Source organism: Talpa occidentalis, unplaced genomic scaffold, assembly GCF_014898055.3.
Source record: "Talpa occidentalis isolate TD23 unplaced genomic scaffold, MPIMG_talOcc4v2.1 talOcc4.13, whole genome shotgun sequence".
Taxonomy (NCBI): domain Eukaryota; kingdom Metazoa; phylum Chordata; class Mammalia; order Eulipotyphla; family Talpidae; genus Talpa; species Talpa occidentalis.
Genome location: NW_023601322.1, coordinates 87376959 through 87396137, shown reverse-complemented (window position 1 = coordinate 87396137; position 19179 = coordinate 87376959). Strand labels below are relative to the sequence as shown.

General features: G+C 40.2%; 2 protein-coding genes across 3 annotated transcripts in view; one reads left to right on the top strand and one right to left on the bottom strand.

Annotated features, from left to right (window-relative positions):
• Window positions 1–655: 655 nt before the first annotated feature.
• Window positions 656–12471, bottom strand: ATG12 (autophagy related 12). Its single transcript, XM_037509489.2, has 4 exons — window positions 12085–12471; window positions 8352–8488; window positions 4685–4747; window positions 656–3754 (listed from the first exon to the last, which is right to left on the bottom strand). Exons 1-4 carry the CDS (start codon window positions 12245–12247, stop codon window positions 3695–3697), a joined length of 423 nt encoding a protein of 140 aa, XP_037365386.1. The 5' UTR covers window positions 12248–12471; the 3' UTR covers window positions 656–3694.
• Window positions 12472–12626: 155 nt separating this feature from the next.
• AP3S1 (adaptor related protein complex 3 subunit sigma 1) overlaps window positions 12627–19179 on the top strand; it is a 51559-nt gene continuing 45006 nt past the window's right edge. For both annotated transcript variants that reach the window (XM_037509487.2, XM_054694511.1), the window contains exon 1: window positions 12627–12797. In XM_037509487.2, coding sequence (XP_037365384.1) covers window positions 12729–12797 — 69 coding nt within the window. In that variant the 5' untranslated portion in view covers window positions 12627–12728. The remainder of the gene's footprint in view (window positions 12798–19179) is intronic.

Below are 19179 nucleotides of genomic sequence, written 5' to 3'. Positions count from 1 at the left end.
CTGCCTTGATTCTAGAATGCATATTCTGTATGTCCAAATCTTACTTTAAGATCTTAGGTTAAAAGCTTTCCTCCCAAAAAGCTGTATCTGCACTGAGGCAGTATCAGGATCTTCTTAGGTGGCCATGACCACTTCACAACAACTATTGCAGTTACTTATGTGGCTCATCTTGACAGTGAGAACCTTTAGGTCAAGTTCCACTTAAATTTTCTATTTCCCTCAATGCTTCCCATACAATGCCTTGGGTATGCATGAACAGTGAGTCAGGAAAGGCTTACTGGCCATTGGTTAGGGCAGTTCAATTGCTAGTTTTTCTTTGAGTATGCTGGGATTATGAGTTCACAAGAAGCAAAGATTTCTCAAGTTGTTTTAGCTTCTTTGAAAAGAACTTTGAATTTTTTCCCAAAAGAATTGCACAATGTAACCAGTTATAAATATCCACAAAACAAAACAATACAAGTTCTATTAACATATATAGAGTATCTACCTTAATAGGTAGTTCTACTGCACTTTGCATTGCTTAGGGCAAAGAGGACCACATTTTAAGACATTAACATGAGTCCAGACCCAGACAAGGAACTAAATTGGAAATGTGGTAATATCCAAATACACATTCATCCAATGCAACTTTAAGAACATGTACTATACACCAGGCACTGCTGGCAAAACTAAGTCTTTATCCTAGGTCTTAAGGGAATGGTGGGTGTGAAGAGACACATCAACAAACACTACATACAGTATACATGGAGAAAAACCAGGGGAAGGAGGGCTGTGAGTTGTCATTTAGCTGCAGTTCAGGAGAACACATTTCCTCCACAAAGTGACAGCTGAGCAGCAACTGAAGAGTACCAGAGTAAATGTAATGTCTCATAAGTTTCCAGGTGGAGGAAATGGTAAATGCAAAAGTTAGGGGGAGAGAGGGAGCCACAGAGATGAACAGAGATGTCAGTGCAGGGTGTAGAGATGGGATTGTAGCTCATACAGGCCTTTGTTGGACAAGGTCAGGACTTCACCTTTCACTGGAGAATTCTGGGCAAGAGGGAGAACAGATTAAAAAAAAAAACAAAACCCAATTAGTTGGCTATTAAAATTAGAAGAAAAGAAGTGATTTGGACAAACTTTTAATGGTTAAAAATCTGAATTAGGATTTGAAGTGATAAAGGTGTAAACGTACTTCCAGAAGTAAATGGCATGTGTGGACACAGGAAGAGAAAAAACACAAGGCATATTCAGGAAATAGTGAATAGTCCAGTTTGGAATCAAAGTTGTAGGGAAATAGTATTTGTAAGACTAAACCTGCTCAACTGTTTTCTGAAAACCTTTCCTTCCATTTTGTGGTTGGCTTCCCCAGTGCCAAAAGCTTCCCCAGTATGTTATAATCCTCAGAAAATGAAGCAAAGAGGTATGAACCACCTTTTACACCTTCAACACCAGTCTTTGAGTTGCATGCCACTAAATTGCTTGACTAAAGCTATATAATTTATGGGATATTCAGCACTTCTGTTTTCTTAACAGATTAAATGATATTTAAGGTCTTTCAGGGTTAAAACATCTAGAAAAAGATTCCATTAAGTCTCCAATCTTATTTTGATTACAGATAAACATCCTTAGCTTACACTATAGAGAGCTAATTATAAAGTTGTTGGCACGCATACTGTGTGCTGCCACTCAGCGCTGCACACTAAGATAAAACATGGCATCACTGATATTTTCTTATAAACATGGAGCTCTGGTTACTTTGGTGGTGGGTGTGGTGTGGTAACAACACCCCAAGGGGATATCCTACACTTTTAAAATGCAAACAAGGATGTAAACCTATGTTAACTCAATGAAAAATATTAAAAAAAAAAAACCTTAAAAAAATAAGTTAGATTGTTTTTTGTTTGATTATAATTGACACAGTGTGAACCAGACATCTGCAAAAATATTTGAGAATTATTTTTTAGGTATTAGCCACCCAATAATTTATGGAAATTCGGGTTACAAATAGATGTTGCAAAATTAGCATAGAATGAGTAATTTTTTTGGCTAAGGGCTGAGATAATAATGTAAATATGGTTTGAAAGTGTCAAAATCCCTATATATTCTTTAAGGTTATTTAGTAAGAAAAATAAGGTATACATATTTAGCTAATTTGAAGTTTAATAAATTCAGATCAAAAGAGAATAAATTGAAGTCACAAATTCAAACTGAAGTAGTTTTGATGTTGAAGTAGTAAGTATTCTATCATCTGAAACCTTAGTGACAAACATAAGTTAAACACATTTCTGGCTCTTAAATATAAATGCAAATAAATATATTCACATCCTTCAGTAAGCTTAAGTACACAAAACTAGAGAACAGATCTTTCCCATATTCAACTATTTAACTTGAAAATAATACACTTTCCAGTTTTAAACACATATACAAATTTGTTACCTAGTTTTACAAGATATAATTCAACCTGTATTATTACAGTGCTAACTACCAACTGTATTAATTTATACCAGTTAATATAAAAGGAGCTATAAGAATTCATCTTTGGACAGAAAATGAGAACTGAACAGCAGTTTTATCATTGTAAACTTAGCATTCTGTAATGCTAATGTGTATGGCAGACCATTAACCATAAAATACATTCTGGGAGTCAAGGGACATATAGTCTAAAATTCTTTGACAAAATCTTATCATTTCCATTACCTCCGAAAAGAAACATTTAGACTTCTCATATACACCTTAGATCCTGTTTGGACATTCTAGTTAATTAAGCAGAAATTTTTTTAACACTGCATTGCAAATTAACAGAATGAATGGAAAAAAAGTTAATCTCACTTCAAGTTGACTGCCAGTCTAATAAAGAATGAATAAAAATGGTACTTTCACTGATAAAACTAGAGCATATTTACTAAATTGAAAAAAATAATCACACAAATTTATCATCTCAAACAACAAAAAAAAAGGCACTCTTTTAGTCCTGGCATGAAATTTACATAAAATAAAATCTAAAGCTGTCTTTCAATTATTATTTGAGTGTTTTCAACTTGGAAAGTGCAATATAAAAACTCAAAGATACTGTCAGGCTTATTAATCAAGTGCTTTTGACACTGTAAAAACAAGAGACAGAAAAATACCACAGTTATAACCACCGGTTCTCAAAAATCATTAAATGATAGGACTTTTTGAAAAGAGCTGTATGATATATTTCTCCAGAATTGTAAAATTCCTTTACTTCCAATAAAATAAATCTAAAACATACATATTTTCTAAAGCAGCCTTCCAATGTGTCAACATGCTTGCTCTTTTGGCTAGATGTTTGCTAGAAATTAGCACAACAGCTTTTCCCTCCATTATCATCTGGCAAAGATGTAAACACCGAGTAGCTTAACTCTTTCTGCTAGCTGGGCTGCCCTCTGCTGGAAGCTTCACAACCGTCTTCCTCTTCAATACTTTGGAGACTTATCTAAAGCAATAGTTGTAGTAACGGGTATATAGGAAGGCCAGTATTTTATGATGACTTGTGTATTAATACAAATCACAGTTTGTGAGTTCATCCACTCTCTACGCATTTTTTTTTTCTTATGAATAAATAGGGTCACAGTAGATACATGCTGAGTAGATCATATCCTTAAGACTCTTGCCATAAGTAACAAAACTTTCAGAGCTGTTTCCTTTGTGAAGATTCATTTTAAGTCAGCAACATCTTTTCCTTTGTGGTTCAGCCCCATGCCTGAGATTTGCAGTAATGTAGGACCAGCTTACCATCACTGCCAAAACACTGCAAAAAGAAAAAAAAGCAGTAAATTATTTTTGTTATTCTTAAATGAAATCAACGTTTTATGTGTCATAAAAACCTTCATACATTTAAGTTTCTATAAAACTATCCCAACAATTATAAATTGTTACTAAACTTAACAGTAACTATGCTTAATAAAAACCTGTCCTTTCAGCATTTAGTGGCATGGATTGACTTACACATTAATTTTGTTCCTTCTCTGTATTTCTAATGTTTATCCTCTTTCTAGAAAGTGTGCTACTCTGTATATATTGATATGTTCCAAGAAACTGTAGAAATGCTGAATAAACCCATTATCTCACCCCCTTTTCACTTTCTTGGCCATAGCAGATCTGGATTACTGATTATATAAACAACGTAGAAGAAACTAGATGTAAAGGGTATACACCAAAGTTGTCATCAGCTTGTATCATTCATAATTTCTTAATATCTGTATAATTTATTGTGCTCCAGCTACATTCAGAGTGTTAGAGATATAGCAGAGAACAAGAAAGTGATTTCTTTCCTTGATAAGACAAATTAAGAAAGCCATATTATCTCTTAAAATTATGGTACAGCTTGATAATACCATAGTCAGGTGTGTTTATTCCATTAAGAAAATAAAGCAGCAGCACTCCTTCTGCCCACCTGTGACTATGCAAGTACCTCTTTTCACCAACTCTGTCCTGCAGGGCAGCAGCTTCCCTCCTGCCCGTGACCTGTACCATGCCAGGACTTCTCTCCTCAAGGCTGCCCTCCTGCAACTGGGCAGGCGTCTCTTAGCAAACCTGTCCCTTTCAGAGCAGCTCTTTCTTCCCGCTTGTGTCTATGCAAGTATCCTTCATTCTTCTGTCCCCTTTCCCTAATAAATCTGTTCTTTAAATCAAGAAAAAAAAAAGAAAAAAAAAAGAAAAGAAAACAGTAATATTTTACCTCATAGAGGGTTCCCACTTCCTGATCTGGAGAGGGGGCAAAGGACTGATTTACATAAATAAACTGCAAAAAAGAAAAATTATGGTGAATCAGATGGTATCCTCGTTAGCTTATTTTTCTGGGTTCCAATGAGCCACCTATTTCAAACTGAATAAGGCTTGTCTAAAGTGCTAATCATTCAATTAATGAGATCTTTATAAAGATTACGTCTTTACACAGGAAGAATAAAAACAATGGAATTTTTGTTCCTCCAACAGAGGTCCCCTACTTTCAAATACTATTTTTACAAATAGCTTTTGAAGTTTTATAAATTACATAATTAAAAACAATTTTTCAGTTTACTAATAATTTCTAACAATAAATTAGGAAATATAATATTTGAGATAACCCATGCATTTTTCTTAAATGACAAATACAGTTGGATTTTTTTTTTACCTTTACCACCTTTGACAACTCTCAAAGATACTAAACTTCAGGCTGGAAGCCACTAATGTAAAGTCACTTGCAGGCAGAAATACAAAAAAAGTAACATAACTAAAACAATGTCCTCACAATCTTGGTTTTCAAAGATTTCATTGTTTAATGTTTCAGTTTAGACTGTTTTACTAAAACATTTTTAGGACTGAAAAAATTGCTGGGCTACCAAAAATGAAAACCAGTGTCAAAATGACTTTTGATAATTTTCTTTTTTAGAAAACAATATTTTGCAGATGAAATATTCAATCTTCTCTGGTCTACGATCATATTCTAAAGTTTCTTGGGCTTTACCTAGTCTTACAAAAAAAAAATGAACAAACAAAAACAAAACCCCACAAAAACCCAAACAAAAATTTCAGAATAGTTAGCTGATAATTACAATTTGGGTCACTAATCTAGCGTATTGCTTCTCCCTTAGGAAAGACAAGTGCGGTAATTAAGAATACTGGATTTACTGAGATAGATCTGGCTTGCAAATACCAATATTTTTTCTCATAATCTGGCAAATAGCACCTATATTTTTCCAGACTGATGAGAAAGATGAGACAGTACACATCAAGTATTGGTGCCCAGTGTAGGTACTCAATAGATGTTAGTTATAACTGAGTTATTTAAAAATACTTCCAGCTTAAATATCAAGTTCATAGTTAAGGACAAATAATGTAACATAAAAATTTCATAAACTAAAGAGAAATCAGTGTGCATTTTAATGTTCATTTCCTATAATACAGAGATAATTTGTGTTTTCATTTCTGGCTGTTTATGAATTGACATGTAGTTTACCCTTTTCATACATTTTTAATCACAAGGGCTCTGAATGACAGTTTAGTTTATTTCAGCAAACACTTGATGATGATTGTTATAGTCTAGGAACTGTACAAGATATGAACTATGAATATTAATATAATCTCTCTCATAACTGAGTTTTCAACCAACTGGGGAAGCTGACATATGCAAATAGATAAGGATATAGATGTAAAAGTGTATCTCAGAAGGTGTGCAGGACAGAGACGTGGCATTAATTTAGCCTCGTAAAAAGGTCAGGGAGAGCTTCCTGGAAGATACCTCAGGGATAAAATAGGATTTAACAAGGTAAGGAAAGTAATTAGGACTTTGCAGGGAAAAAGGATGAAACAAAACGGTGTGTTGAGGGAACAGAATAGATGTACTGTAATATTAGAGAAACTCAATGTGATTTTGTAACAAGAGTTAACAACTGAAATTGACTTTAAAATTAAACTAGCTTGGGCCTCCCCAGTGGCGCAGCGGTTGAGCGCTGGGTTGCGAGGCTGCCCGCGGCCTCTGCTGCGCCAGTTCGATTCCCGGCTGCTCCCCGGCCACCGGAGGAGGGTCCCACATGGCGCGCGGACCTCTCCTGCCGCCCGCTGCTCCCCTCAGCAGTGTACTTCGGTCCTTCTGCCTGCTCTGCTCCCCGCTCTGGCTCTGGTGAGTTCTCTCACCCTCCCGCGCTTCTGACTGTACCCAGTGCATGTGTGAACAGAAAAAGCAAACAGACAAATAAATGAATAAATAGACATGCCTCTATAAAAAAAAAAAAAAAAAAAAAAAAAAAAAAAAAAAAAAAAAAAAATTAAACTAGCTTAAGATTCAGTGGAAGCAAGTTTTCAAAATGTAAATTTTTTGTTAAATGCCAGAACTTGGGAAGGTAACATTATCTTACTATCACCCATCTTCGTGAGGTTTCTTTAGTTATTAAAAGGCTCTTTCCCTAAGTCAGTTTTGTTGTATGTCAAATTCTTATCTCCTACTTAACTTTTATCTTTGTTGTTCAAGTTTAAAGATAACCTTATTTTATTTTTCCATATCATGTTTTCTTCCCCTCACTTTCACAAGTCCAAAGAATTTCTTTATGTCACATCTAATAATTTTACCTGAATATACCTTGTGCTTGTTATTCTGGGGTGATATTCTCAGGTACTTGGTATAATCTTTTTTTTTTTAGATTTATTTATTTATACAAGAACCGGGGTACAGGCCAGATGCGCAGGAGGGTGAGAGGATTCACCAGAGACAAAGTGGGGAACAAAACAGGCAGACTGATGAAATACACTGCTGAGGGGAGCAGCGGGCAAGACAGGAGGGGTATGCCACGCCACGTGGGATTCTTGCCAGCCAGCCGGGATTGAACCCGCGCAGCAGAGGCTGCAGATGGCTTCACAGTGCGGCACTCAACCGCCTGTGCCACCACTAAGGCACCCTAAGTAGGGATAAAACCTCTGCTCACTCCTTTCACATATGTGTCCTCATTCCCCTGACCTTTTCATGTAGTATTGTACTCGAGGCAAGGTCCTCTGTTCGAGATTTTAGCTACTGTATGCATATGGATGACACCATAACCTTCTTGCCCATCTCTGACATTTAATTAAACTCTACATGGCAGTCTTTAAAAAGCAGATGCTTTTGTCACTCTGATTCATTATGAAGAGACATGTTCACCTACAAAACTCAATTATCTCCAACAATATTTCCAGACGACCTTCTTTGGAGAAAGCCTTGACTCTGTGTTACTCTGAAATAACAAATAGTAGTTGACCTATTTTGCATTTACTTTTGAATTTGTCACTTCTGTGAAAGCCACTTACAGTCAATTTCTTCTTTCTCACTGACAAAAAGATATACATTTTGACACCCCTTTTAATAACCAGTTCATTTCACCCAGTCTCATTCCTGTATTCACAAGCAAATATATTCCCTCCTCAATGTTTATACATACAAATTCCTAATTTGTATTTTAAAATTACTTTGTGATTCTTCAACTATATATTCTTTCATATACTGTGTTATTATTGACCAAGATTATGATGTGTAGATAAAGGTGTCTGCTATATTAATAAATGACAAAACACCAGTACACAGAGACAGAGATCTGTAGTCAAATACCAAACTGAAAACCAGTGGCACTGAAGAAAGTAATCCCTACGTCTGCTACCCTGTAGTGCTGAACATGTGACTCACGTGTCTTAATTCTTCCATGACATATGACAAAGCTACATTGTTTACCTCAAGAATGAGAAGGAAGCAATACTGATGTCAAAACAGATTAACCCTCCCCTCAAATAAAAACTCTTGTGTTTATCAATGTGCTAAGAGAGCCTATGTGTGCATTTAGTGGCTTTTTTGAGGGAAACCATACAGGCAATTAGGGAAATGATCACCACTGGTTTCATACCAACTGTTCCGAGGCCACAAGTTTAAGGAACTTTTTGATGAAGTCAATGAGTCCTTGGATAGTTCGGGTTCGCTCCACAGCCCACTTTTTGGTTTTCATTATAGGGGTGTCTCCCACAGCCTTCAGCAGGATGTCAACTGTTTAAAAAAAAAAAAAAGGCTGGCAATTAAACTGAAACAACTAAAAAGAATGTGACATAAGACTTTACAAAACTTGAACCTTTACATATACAATTTATGTATTTATGATACTGGAGGCATGCCCGACAAATAAAAATGTTAGATACAATTATTTTTTCATGATGATTCTGTGGGTTTCTCTCTTGATCCTATAGTCCCACAAGGATTTCCCCATGAAACTAATCTTTAATATAACAGGCAGTTCCAAAGAGAAGAAATATAAATGGCCAATAAAGTTGTATATAAAACAATGTCATATCCTTGTCACCTACCAAACCAGTAAAGGTAAAGGGTGTAGAGATAATACTGCTGGGAATACAAAATGGTGTGCTTTCTGGAGAGTAACAGGGTAATACATATCCAAATATAAAGATGGACTTTGACTCAATAGTACTTCTAGGAATCTAGGCTATGAGATAAAGATAAACTTAGAAAGATAAACTTAGTAACATTTTGCCTTCACAGAAACTTTATTTTGATAGAAAAAAACTGGCAAACCTAAATATCCAAAAAAGGATGCTTAGAGGGGATTGGTTAATAAGAATATTACCATGTAGTATATAATGTATAAAACAGCACACATTCTAAATTTCCTGGGCTAAAAATTCTAGCTCTGGGCCTCCCTCGTGGTGCAGGCGGTTGAGCACAGCACTGTGAAGCTGTCCGCAGCCGCTGCTGTGCCAGTTTGATCCCCAGCCGGCCTCGGAGCAACCCGCATGGCGAGCAGACCTCTCCTGTCTCGCCCGCTGCTCCCCTCAGCAGTGTATTTCATCAACCTGCCCATTTTATTGCCCGCTCTGTCTCTGGTGAATCCTCTTACCCTCCTGCACATCTGGCCTGTACCCTGGTTCTTGTATAAATAAATCTTTAAAAAAAAAATTCTAGCTCTGCCACTTTCTATGTATATATAGCTGAAAATTTTTTTAAATCTGTGCCAGTTTATAAAGTGAGGATAAAAAATACCTACTTCATAAAGTTGTTAAGCGGATTAAATGAGTCAATACCATATAAAGTACTTAGAACAGCACTAGTTCATAACTCACACTTATTGAACATTAAGATTATTAAGTTTTGATTATAAAAGAATTATTATTAAAGTGTATTTTGCAACATATGTATAATATAATCTTAACTGCATTAAAACCATCACAAGCACAGTCACATAGATGTGAATATGCACCAAAATGATTCTGCTCAGTAGTAACCTTACAGGTGAACATAGCTTGTTTTATTTGTGCTTTTTGTAACTACCAAGTTTTTCTACGACAAACTTTTTAATAAAGAAAACTGATAAAAATTTTAAAAAAGGATAAAAAATGATAACTGGGGGCCAAAAAGTTTTTAGATAGAGAAATCACAAGGTTTCAATACAAAACACAAGCCCAGAGACTGTGAATTAGTTTGCTGAAGTTACTTTGCTTAAACACACCCCACCTTCACCAGATGAACTACAATCAAAAGCACCTCTGAAAAGCAAAGTAGTGCACTGCTGCCCCCTAAAGGTAACTGTACTTTATGACATCTTTTTTGTCCCAGTTGGGACCCAATGAGGTCGCAGAGAGCAACTTATTCACATTCAGCCCTCAAATACATGCAGCTAAAGTTTATCTTCCATATGTCACTTCATAATTATCTTCTGTTATCTACAAATTAGGGATGGATTGGGAGATAACTGAGGCGGTTTTAGTTAACTCACTCTTTACCTCCCCTTCCCTCTCCCTCAAATCTCCAGCTGTCAAGGACTCAGCTGCAATTAGGCATTTTAAGAAAGTGAAGTAGCAAATATGAGTTTTACTACTGACAGAGGAAGTAAAGATAGAGAAGACTAAGTATTTATTGTAATTATAGCCATACCTTTAAAAAAATTTTCTAAAGGTGAATTGCTTGTAGTTCTCAATTCTAGCTACACAGTAGAATCAACTGGGGGAATATGTATAAGAATACAAGTGTACACATCAGGACCTTTTTGTAAGTAGGTGTTGGGACTGGTACTTACAAAAGCACCCTCTTCTGCCCCCTTGTGTGGCCAGGACTAACAATAACCTTATCGATCTGCTTCACTGATTAAACCAAAATAAAGGAAAATTTCAGGGCAGAAATTCAGTACCTTGAAACTGAATTTTATGGGACAAACTCAACAGCTCAAAAGAACCAGAAATGAATACCCAATTGTTAAATATTGGTTAAAATACACATAAATTGTTCAGACAAAAGACAACATGCCACATGACCTCAGGCCACACTCAGGTTGTGAGCCATTATTTTTTAGCCCCTGTTTCACAAACTTATTTTCAGGGTCCAGTAATAGACTAAGACCGAGAACTTGACCCCTTTGAAACTCCTGCTTATAGTAAACAGGAAGAAAAAGTGGAACAAAAATCTCTAAAACTCATGGGATTCTTGTGAAGAGACAAGCAGATAAGTTATTTATAAAAATACTAATCAGTGTCTATTTCTGTTATTGCATCACCTAGAAACAACACATTTCCCCCAAATGCACAGGAAGTCTGACTTAAAAGGGGACAGTGATGAGAGAGGTAATTATCCTCTACAGGAGCAGAAACTTAAGTTCCATAAAAGAAGGTGCGATCACCCAGCAAAAAATATGCCACACATATATCTAAGGACTGTGGAAGGGGCAAAAGTCTCTGAGACCTAGGATCAACCTCTTGAAATAGATCCGGTTTTGCACCTTCTCTCATAGGCAACTCTACATAGAGTTCTTCAGGTCAAGTAACATTTGGAATTTCTGCATTTCACAAAGTTGAACTGACTGTCAAGCATTAAAGGGCTGAGGGCAGCTAGTTCTGGAAATGGCATGATTAGCTTACAAAGGTTCGGAAATGATCTTTAAAAATGCCCAGGCCTTTAGCCTTCCCTGTATTTGGTAAAATTCCATTTTTAAGTTTTTCTGGTGCAAGAACTAAATTTACATGCACTTGATAAAAAAAATAGCTAACTGATCGGGTTCTAGCGCAGACCTTGCCAACAGCCAAATCTATCTTTCATTTACAATTATTCAGGGCCTCGCTGGTGGCGCGAGGGGTTAAGCACTGCACTATGAAGCAACCCGCAGCCTGTGCAGCACGAGTTCGATCCCCAGCCGGCCAGGGAGCTACCCACATGGCACGGCAGACCTCTCCTGCCTCGCCTGCTGCTCCCCTCAGCAGTGTATTTCAGTCAGTCTGCCTGTTCTGTTCCCCACTCTGTCTCTGGTGAATCCTTTCATCCTCCTACCCCAGCTTGTACCCCAGCTCTTGTATGCATAAATAAATCAATCTTAAAAAAAATTATTGTTCAAATCATCAGCTCCTGTGTTAAGTATTTGGAGCTACCGAGACGCGGCTCCTATCCGGCGCCTACAGCGCAAAGGTACATCCAGAGACGTCTTTCCCGAGAAGCACTGAAAGCCTCGAAAGTACAATTCCTCTCTCCTAACTGGGCAAAAACATTTGGGGTGCGCCAGCCTCTAAATCTTGCTTCTGTCCTCGCCCCGACCCCTAAGTCGGACGCAACCCCCTGTCAGCCCACTGAGAAACTGCTTTCCAAATTACTTTTTTTTTTGGTGTCGCCGGCAGGTTCCTCCGTCCCCGGGGAGACTGCAGCAGAAGAAGGGGGCTCCGGAGTGGCTGTTTCTGGGGAGACCTCGGTGGGTCCTTCGCCTTCAGCAGCACTTGCTGGACAGAGCTGCAGCGCCGGCTCGGGCTCCTCCGCCATCTTGCTACGCGGGCAGCGAGCGCGGAAGTGGTGCGTCAGTGGGCGGGCTTTGCGTCGGGGAGCGTCACTAAGGAGGCGCCTGAGAAGCGTGGGTGATTCGTCTCAATAGTACACGTCGCACTTGCCGCCTGGGCCTCGGAGTTGAAATTGCCGCAGACCCCTAAACGTCGACATCGCCACCGCAGCTTCCCCTTTGCCACAAGCCCCCGGAAGCAGTCGTTGGGCCGGGGCGCCGCGCCACGCCCAGTGCGCAGGCGCGCTCGGCCGAGGCTCCCGGCCGGAGATGTTTCCGCTTCCCTCCGCGTCTGCCCCGCCCTCCGCGCCTCGGCCCGCCCCCCGGCCCCGCCCCGCGGCTCGGGGGCGCGCGCGCGCGTGCGGGAGGGGGCGGGTGGGGAAGGCTCGCCGGCGAGATCCTGAGGCGAGGCTCGCGCGCCCGCCCCCGCCCCGGCCCCTGCGCCCACCCGGTCGGCCCGGCCCAGCCATGATCAAGGCCATCCTCATCTTCAACAACCACGGCAAGCCGCGGCTCTCCAAGTTCTACCAGCCCTACGTGAGTCCCCGCGCCGCCGCCCGGGGAGGGGGCGTCGTTGGCGGCGGGCGGCTCCGCGGGGAGACCCCCTCAGGCGCGCGCGGCCCTTGGGGCGCCCCGGCTGCCTCGCGCCCCCGGGCTGTCAGCCGGCGGCGGGGGGGGGGGCGGGGTGAGCCGGGCGCCCCCCGCCCGCCGCGCCCCCCGCGCGCGCCCCGCGCGTCCCCCGCGCGCCCCTCGCGCGCCCCGCGCCCCCAGCCTCCGACGTGGCTGTGCCCGGGCGGCTCCTCGCCTCTCTGTGGACTGACCGGTCGCGGGGTGCGGGCGCGGCCCTGGGCACTTCCCGGTGGGGGCCCCTCGCCCGTCGGGCAGCCGCTGCCCACCCGCGCCCGCAAACTCGGGGCGCGCTCGCTCCGAGGAGCCGCCAGGAGACGGGCGCGCAGCCCCACCCCCCCGACTCCCAGCCTTTCCCCGAGGGCTCCTTTCTCTTGCTCGGGGCGCAGGTGGGCCCCGGCTTTCCAGGGGCACCCGCGGGGGCGCGCAGGAACTTTGGGGTGCCTGCGTTTGCAGGGCTGCACGCCCAGGGCAGTCAGGGCTGGGGGTGACGCGGGTGTCTCCTCGGGAGAAGGAGAGGTAAGTGGGGACCGCGGGGCGCGTCGGGCGTGTCCCCGCGCGGCTGTCATGTATGGGCTCCTGCAATCACTGGCCACGTTTGCAGGGACGGGTCGGAACCCGGACTCCACCTGAAAGTTAGGTTTGCAGCGGCTGCTTCGGCTTTTTTCTCGGGAAGGGATGGGACCTCGGTTGTGGTTTTTCCTCTGACTTGTGAAGAAATCATAATCTTCTGGAGCTCTTCGGGGTGGAAATATTGGTGATAAATGCAGGAGAGCTTGAGGTAGTAAAAAATCAGTCTTTTGAGGGTGACCGAGAGAGGGGTTGTGGGCATAACTGGCTGAGGACACAATTCACTACGACGAAAAACACATAAATTTGAGCTCTCAGCGGGAGGGTTAAGGTGGACGTATAACTGTTGTGCAGAATGGGGACATTTTGCTTCTAGCCAAACAGTAGGTGTCCTGACTTTCAGTTAAATGCTGAAATTGGACCAAGGCTGGTGCTCCTGTCAGTTCCCAGATGGAAATCATTCCTGCCATTAAAAATTAATTGTGAAAATGTCACTTTGCTTAAGATAATGTAGTCTGTGGAGGTGTTAGTTGAAGTGAGAAATACTGAGCTTTTTCCCTCTGTTTCTTTAGTTTTAACTAGCAATAAACGAAGATTTTCTATTCCTGTTTGGTGTTGGCATAGTGTGATTGAAACACGAATGCTCTCCTTGAGAATTCTGCATCATTCTTTGATCCAGGATAAAATTCTAGGCGATCATTCTGAGTGAAACAAATGCCCTTAACTTTGCAGTGTTGCTCATTTGACTAAGACGTGATACTAGCTTTTATTGAAGCAGTCTTTCTCTTAACCATTTTGCCTCTGCCCTCTGTTTTTGGTGTAGAAAAGGTATGTTCCAATAGTGAAGCAATTCAAAAATGGTTTTTTCCATTTCTGTGCTTAATTCAAAATAGTGGGTGTCTTGGTTCTTTATGACATCCGTGTAACCACTCCTATTGTGTGGAATTTAACCATCTGCAGAAAAGTGTTTTTAATTAGGAAATCTTGGGCTACATTCAACAATGGGAGCAAAAATATCTTTTACCTTTACTCAGTAGGTAGCAGTGAAGGTTAACGTGGGGAGAGGCAGTTCTGGCAGCACCTGAACGCAGAAATTTTTTTCATTCCTTTATTCCAGCAGTCAGTTTGTCTGCAAATACTGATTTCATGCTTACCATGTGCAGGCTGGACTTCAAAATCTGGAGATGAACGCACTTAATTTCTGCTCTTTCAGCAGGGGAAAGACAGCCACTAAGTAGGATATATAACATGTCAGATAGTAATAAGCACTGTGGAAAAAAACAAAGCAGGAGAGGGTGATAGGAAGTGGAAGGATAAGAATTTAAAATAGCAGAGTGTAGGTAAATTCTCACTAAGAAGACTTGAGACAGGCAAGAAGACTCATTCCAGGCAGAGGGAGCAGCAGAGGCAAAGGCCTCAAGGAGGGAATGCCTGTTTGTAAGACAGACTATGAAGAACCAGAGAAGACTGGCATGGCAGGAGCAGGCTCTGTCAGGGAAATGAGGAACGAGACACGATTGAGAAGGGAATCTCTACCTGAAATGTCCTTCCCTTGCATTGCCAAATGTCCAGGTTCAACCCCTTTTTCCACTGAAACATCACTTAAGCATTCCCTAGAGTCTTTCATCTTGTTGATAGAGTTCTCTTAGTTCCTAGGATTTTACTTTGATGTCTTCACTGGACAGACTTCTGTTTCACTGCCCGCACGTCCCTGGGGCATTCCGTAGATTCCTGGAGGAAAGGTGTCCGGTTTTCAGTATCCCCGAGTCACCCCATCAATAAAACGTTGTGTCTAGAATATGGAAGACTCAGTAAATCGTCAATAAATGCTTTCAGTAGAGCCTCTTGGCTTGAGGTGGAGTTTGCACCAGAAGTAGCCTCCAGGGTCCCTTTCCAAGTCTTAAAGTTTAGTCCTTCATTACGTAGAGGTTCAGGAATAAATAGATTCCTTTAGGGAAGTAACGATGGAATAGCTGTTACTTCAGTTGTTTCTGTTTTCACTTGAAAAAAGTCTGTGAGAAATACATATCCAATGAGATGGGAGGCTGAGTTTAATTTAGTAAGCAGTATCAAGGTGTGTCAGGGTTAATACTCGGCGCCCTGCTAGGATGCTGACATTTGCGTCCAGTGATAGTGGTTTGACACTGAGAAGTCTGTAAACGGTTTAACCATTTTCCAGCCAGTTTCCCTTGCTGCACCAGATTTCCGTTCCTCATTTATACTCCACCATGCTATAACAATTTATATGCTCGTTTTTAAAAAATTTCTTCAGTCAGGGCTGGTGACAAGCAGAGCGACAATGTCATTGTCTAATAAGAGTGTGGAGATTATTATTTTTGGGAGGGTTACATTTTTCCTCTTCCATATGTGCCCATATTCTACTCATCTTCCACCCAAACCCTGTATGTTCATCTTTAGCCTTCTGACATGCAGATTTCCATTTCCTGCTGTGGTAGCTTTTTACATTTGATTGTGCCTCAAAGCTGTTACGATGTGTGAGATACGAAGTCTCACACATATTTTGCTAAACTGAAGTTTTTGTTTTATTCTGCTAGAGTCAGGCATTAGGAAGAATTCAAGGTAGACTCAATACATCCTCTTTTATTTTGCTGTCTGTATCCTTAAGCTGTAACTGCTGAAGTTCAAATGTTTTTCTTAGTTTAATTGTCTCCTTAATTGATACTTAGCCACAGCGACTTGGCAACAGTGAACTGTAGTCTTTTAATATGTGCCCGGCAGTCTATGTATATTAAAAAGACAGAGACTTGTATTTCATAAGCCAGGTAAATTTTTACAGACCCATCAGAACAAGGCCCTTGGGTTACGATTTCTGTGTTTATTAATGAACTGTGGCATATTCTGTGGTGCCACACTTTAATGTGGTACAGATGTTTTTCTTTTATATGAATTGTCTTAGTTTTTTCACAGATGTAAAAAAATTGTTTGTATACATGCATGCATGAGTGCGTGTGCACACACACACACATACAAAGTGCAAATAGGTGAGTTTTCAAACTGTTACCTACATGGATTTTTAACATTTTCTTGAAACTGTGTCTGATTATTACTTTAATCAAATCCAAGCTCTAGAATAAACTCTAAAATTTTTCTTTCCTTTTTTGAATTAAAAATTTTTCTTTCTTGGGCCTCCCCAGCTGCGCAGTGGGTTGAGCGCTGCGCTGTGACTCTGTCCGCAGCCTCTGCAGTGCAGGTTTGATTCCTGGCCGGCCAGGGAGCTACCCACATGGCCCAGCAGACCTCTCCTGTCTCGCCCACTGCTCCCCTCACCAGTGTCTTTTGTCAGTCTGCCTGTTCTGCTCCCCACTCTATCTCTGGTGAATTCTCTCACCCTTCCGCGCCTCTGACCTGTACCCCAGTTCTTGTATAAATAAATAACAATTAAAAATTTTTTTCTTTCCTTTTTTCCTTTTTGGACTTTTTTTCTATAAAAAAATATAAAGTATTGAAATTATAACTTTTTCTTTCCTTTTTAAAAGTCCCTAAGAAAGATACATCCTATGTTTATTGTTGTCTTTTTTTAGTGACTGTTAAGAAAATGTGGCAGATGGGATAAACTAATTTCTGTGAAAAAGATATAATTGCCAACAGTATTCATTAAGGTATTAACATATATTAACACAGAGTATTTGAGCTGTCTTGTTAAGAAGATAATTCCAAATGAATTTATTTCCTTCCATATTGGTTAGGGTGTTTTTAGCTATGTAAATAGGATTTCATGTAGTTTGACTCAAATATGCTTAAAAAGAACTGTGTTAGAGTATCTTATAGGAAGCATAAAGTAATAGATTGAGCAAATCAGCAAAACATCCAGTTTCTTTCTTTTTCTTGCTCTTCACAAAGCTGATATGCAGAGGTCGATTATCTTCTCAAAATCGGTGGTGATCAGCCCACAAGGAAAGGGCAGTCTCTTCCCGCGTCTCTGACTGTCCTTTTCTTCAGTTTGGTTTCTGCTATCCAAGACCACTAACAGCTATCACTAACCATGATCCTTTGGAGCTGAGGAATACGGTGAAAATATGGATAAAGTTGATACTCTCTTGGAGAGGTGGAAGAGAGGGGTGGATGTTGGGTGGGCAGCCAAGTGCCCATTATTCTACTTCATTATCTCACATTATTTCTTTTGGATACATACTAATTTTTCTATCTATAATTTTATTACTTCTGAGCTTGCTGATACCAGGAATGGCTCTTGATAATATATGGTTCTGAATAGGTCCCAAAAATATCCTAGTTCAAGGTATCTCTTGTATCAAAAAAATCATTGAAAAATTCAAATCATAGTATGATCATAAATTTCATCGGTAGCATGCTTGATGACTTGCTTTAAAAAATAGGTTAAACTTGCTGAAAATTAAACAAGAAGGAAATAAAGTCTTCAAAATTAGTGTTTTTTGGTTTGGGGGAAAGTTATAAATAGGACATTATAGGTAATTCTTCTGTCTTACAAACAGAGAAGGACCTGTAAAAGGGTAGCTATGTTTCTTTGACTAAGTTGTTGATTGTTAAATTATTTATTGTTTAAATTTTTAAGTAGACTCATTTTCTGTGATTATGTGGGAAAAAAGTATTATCATAACTAAGATCATTCTTGATTTCACTATCCACAGGTAACAGTTTTTAACATATTTCCTCCAGTCTTTTATTTTTCCTTCCAGAATGTTTTCCTGAAGAGTGAACACCTTTCAGACTTTATTGCACTAACACACAATGAACACATGGAGCTGTTGGTGGATTTATTGAGCATTTGTGGCTTTCAGATAAACAAATATATTAATGTCTGGTTACTCTCTTGTTAAAACTGTTTAAAAAATCTTAAGATTATATTAATAGCACTTCAGTAATTTGCATGTGTTTTTTTCTCTGTCTGTCTTTTTTATAAAAATGAACTCATATATGTAACCTGAGTGTTAACAGGATCCTTTTCTTTCTTGATTCCACAGGGAAATCTTTGCTAACTTTTGTTGGAAAGTCAAATAATTTATTCTTGATTTTAGTACTTGGAGTCTTGTTTGTTCTTATGGTTGTGCATTTCTTCACTGCCCACCCCATGCATCAAGGTGATTCTGAGTTATAGACCACCTTGTAGCCTCACATTTCCTGGCCCGTTCTGCCTTGTCAGCCTTGGCCTTACCAAATTCTTTGAAATGAAGTGTGGGTAAATAGCTTCTTTTACTGAAGGATCAGGCAACTCTCAGAAGGATATTGCAGTGTAGGAGGAATAAGGGCCAACGTTCTAGGTAACAGGTGTTGAGGTCTTCAGATTCCAAAGGGAGGCCTTGTAGCTTAGTCCTTTGAGAGCCGTGGCCTTTTCGGATACGACATGATCTATCCATTGCACTCTCCATATCATCTTTCCCTGCTCGAATTTATTTGACAAATATTTAGTTTTTGCATGACTCTGTTTTAAACATTGGTGGCATTGTGATAAGACAGATGTCATTCTTTCGATAGTAGGTAGAGAATAAACAAAGTCTTTAAGATCATCATTAGTCTCTGAGGAAAAATGAAACCATGTAAGTGCATGAAAAGTGATGGGGGAGAGGCTATATCAGATAAGATCTTCGGGGAGAGGCTCCGTGAGGACCTGCCATTTGAGAAGACAACTGAATGAGGCAAGGAAGTATATGAGAACTGCTGAGGAAAGAATATTTCAGGACGAAAGGGACAGAATTCCTCAAATGGGATCAAACTTGATTTGTTA

Coding starts and splice junctions, on each gene's coding strand:
- ATG12 (XM_037509489.2), bottom strand. CDS start 12,247: ATGGCGGAGGAGCCCGAGCCGGCGCTGCAGCTCTGTCCAGCAAGTGCT. Junction 8,489..12,084: donor CGGCGACACCAAAAAAAAAA/GTAATTTGGAAA, acceptor TTTTTTAAACAG/TTGACATCCTGCTGAAGGCT. Junction 4,748..8,351: donor TTGTGGCCTCGGAACAGTTG/GTATGAAACCAG, acceptor TCTTTTTTGCAG/TTTATTTATGTAAATCAGTC.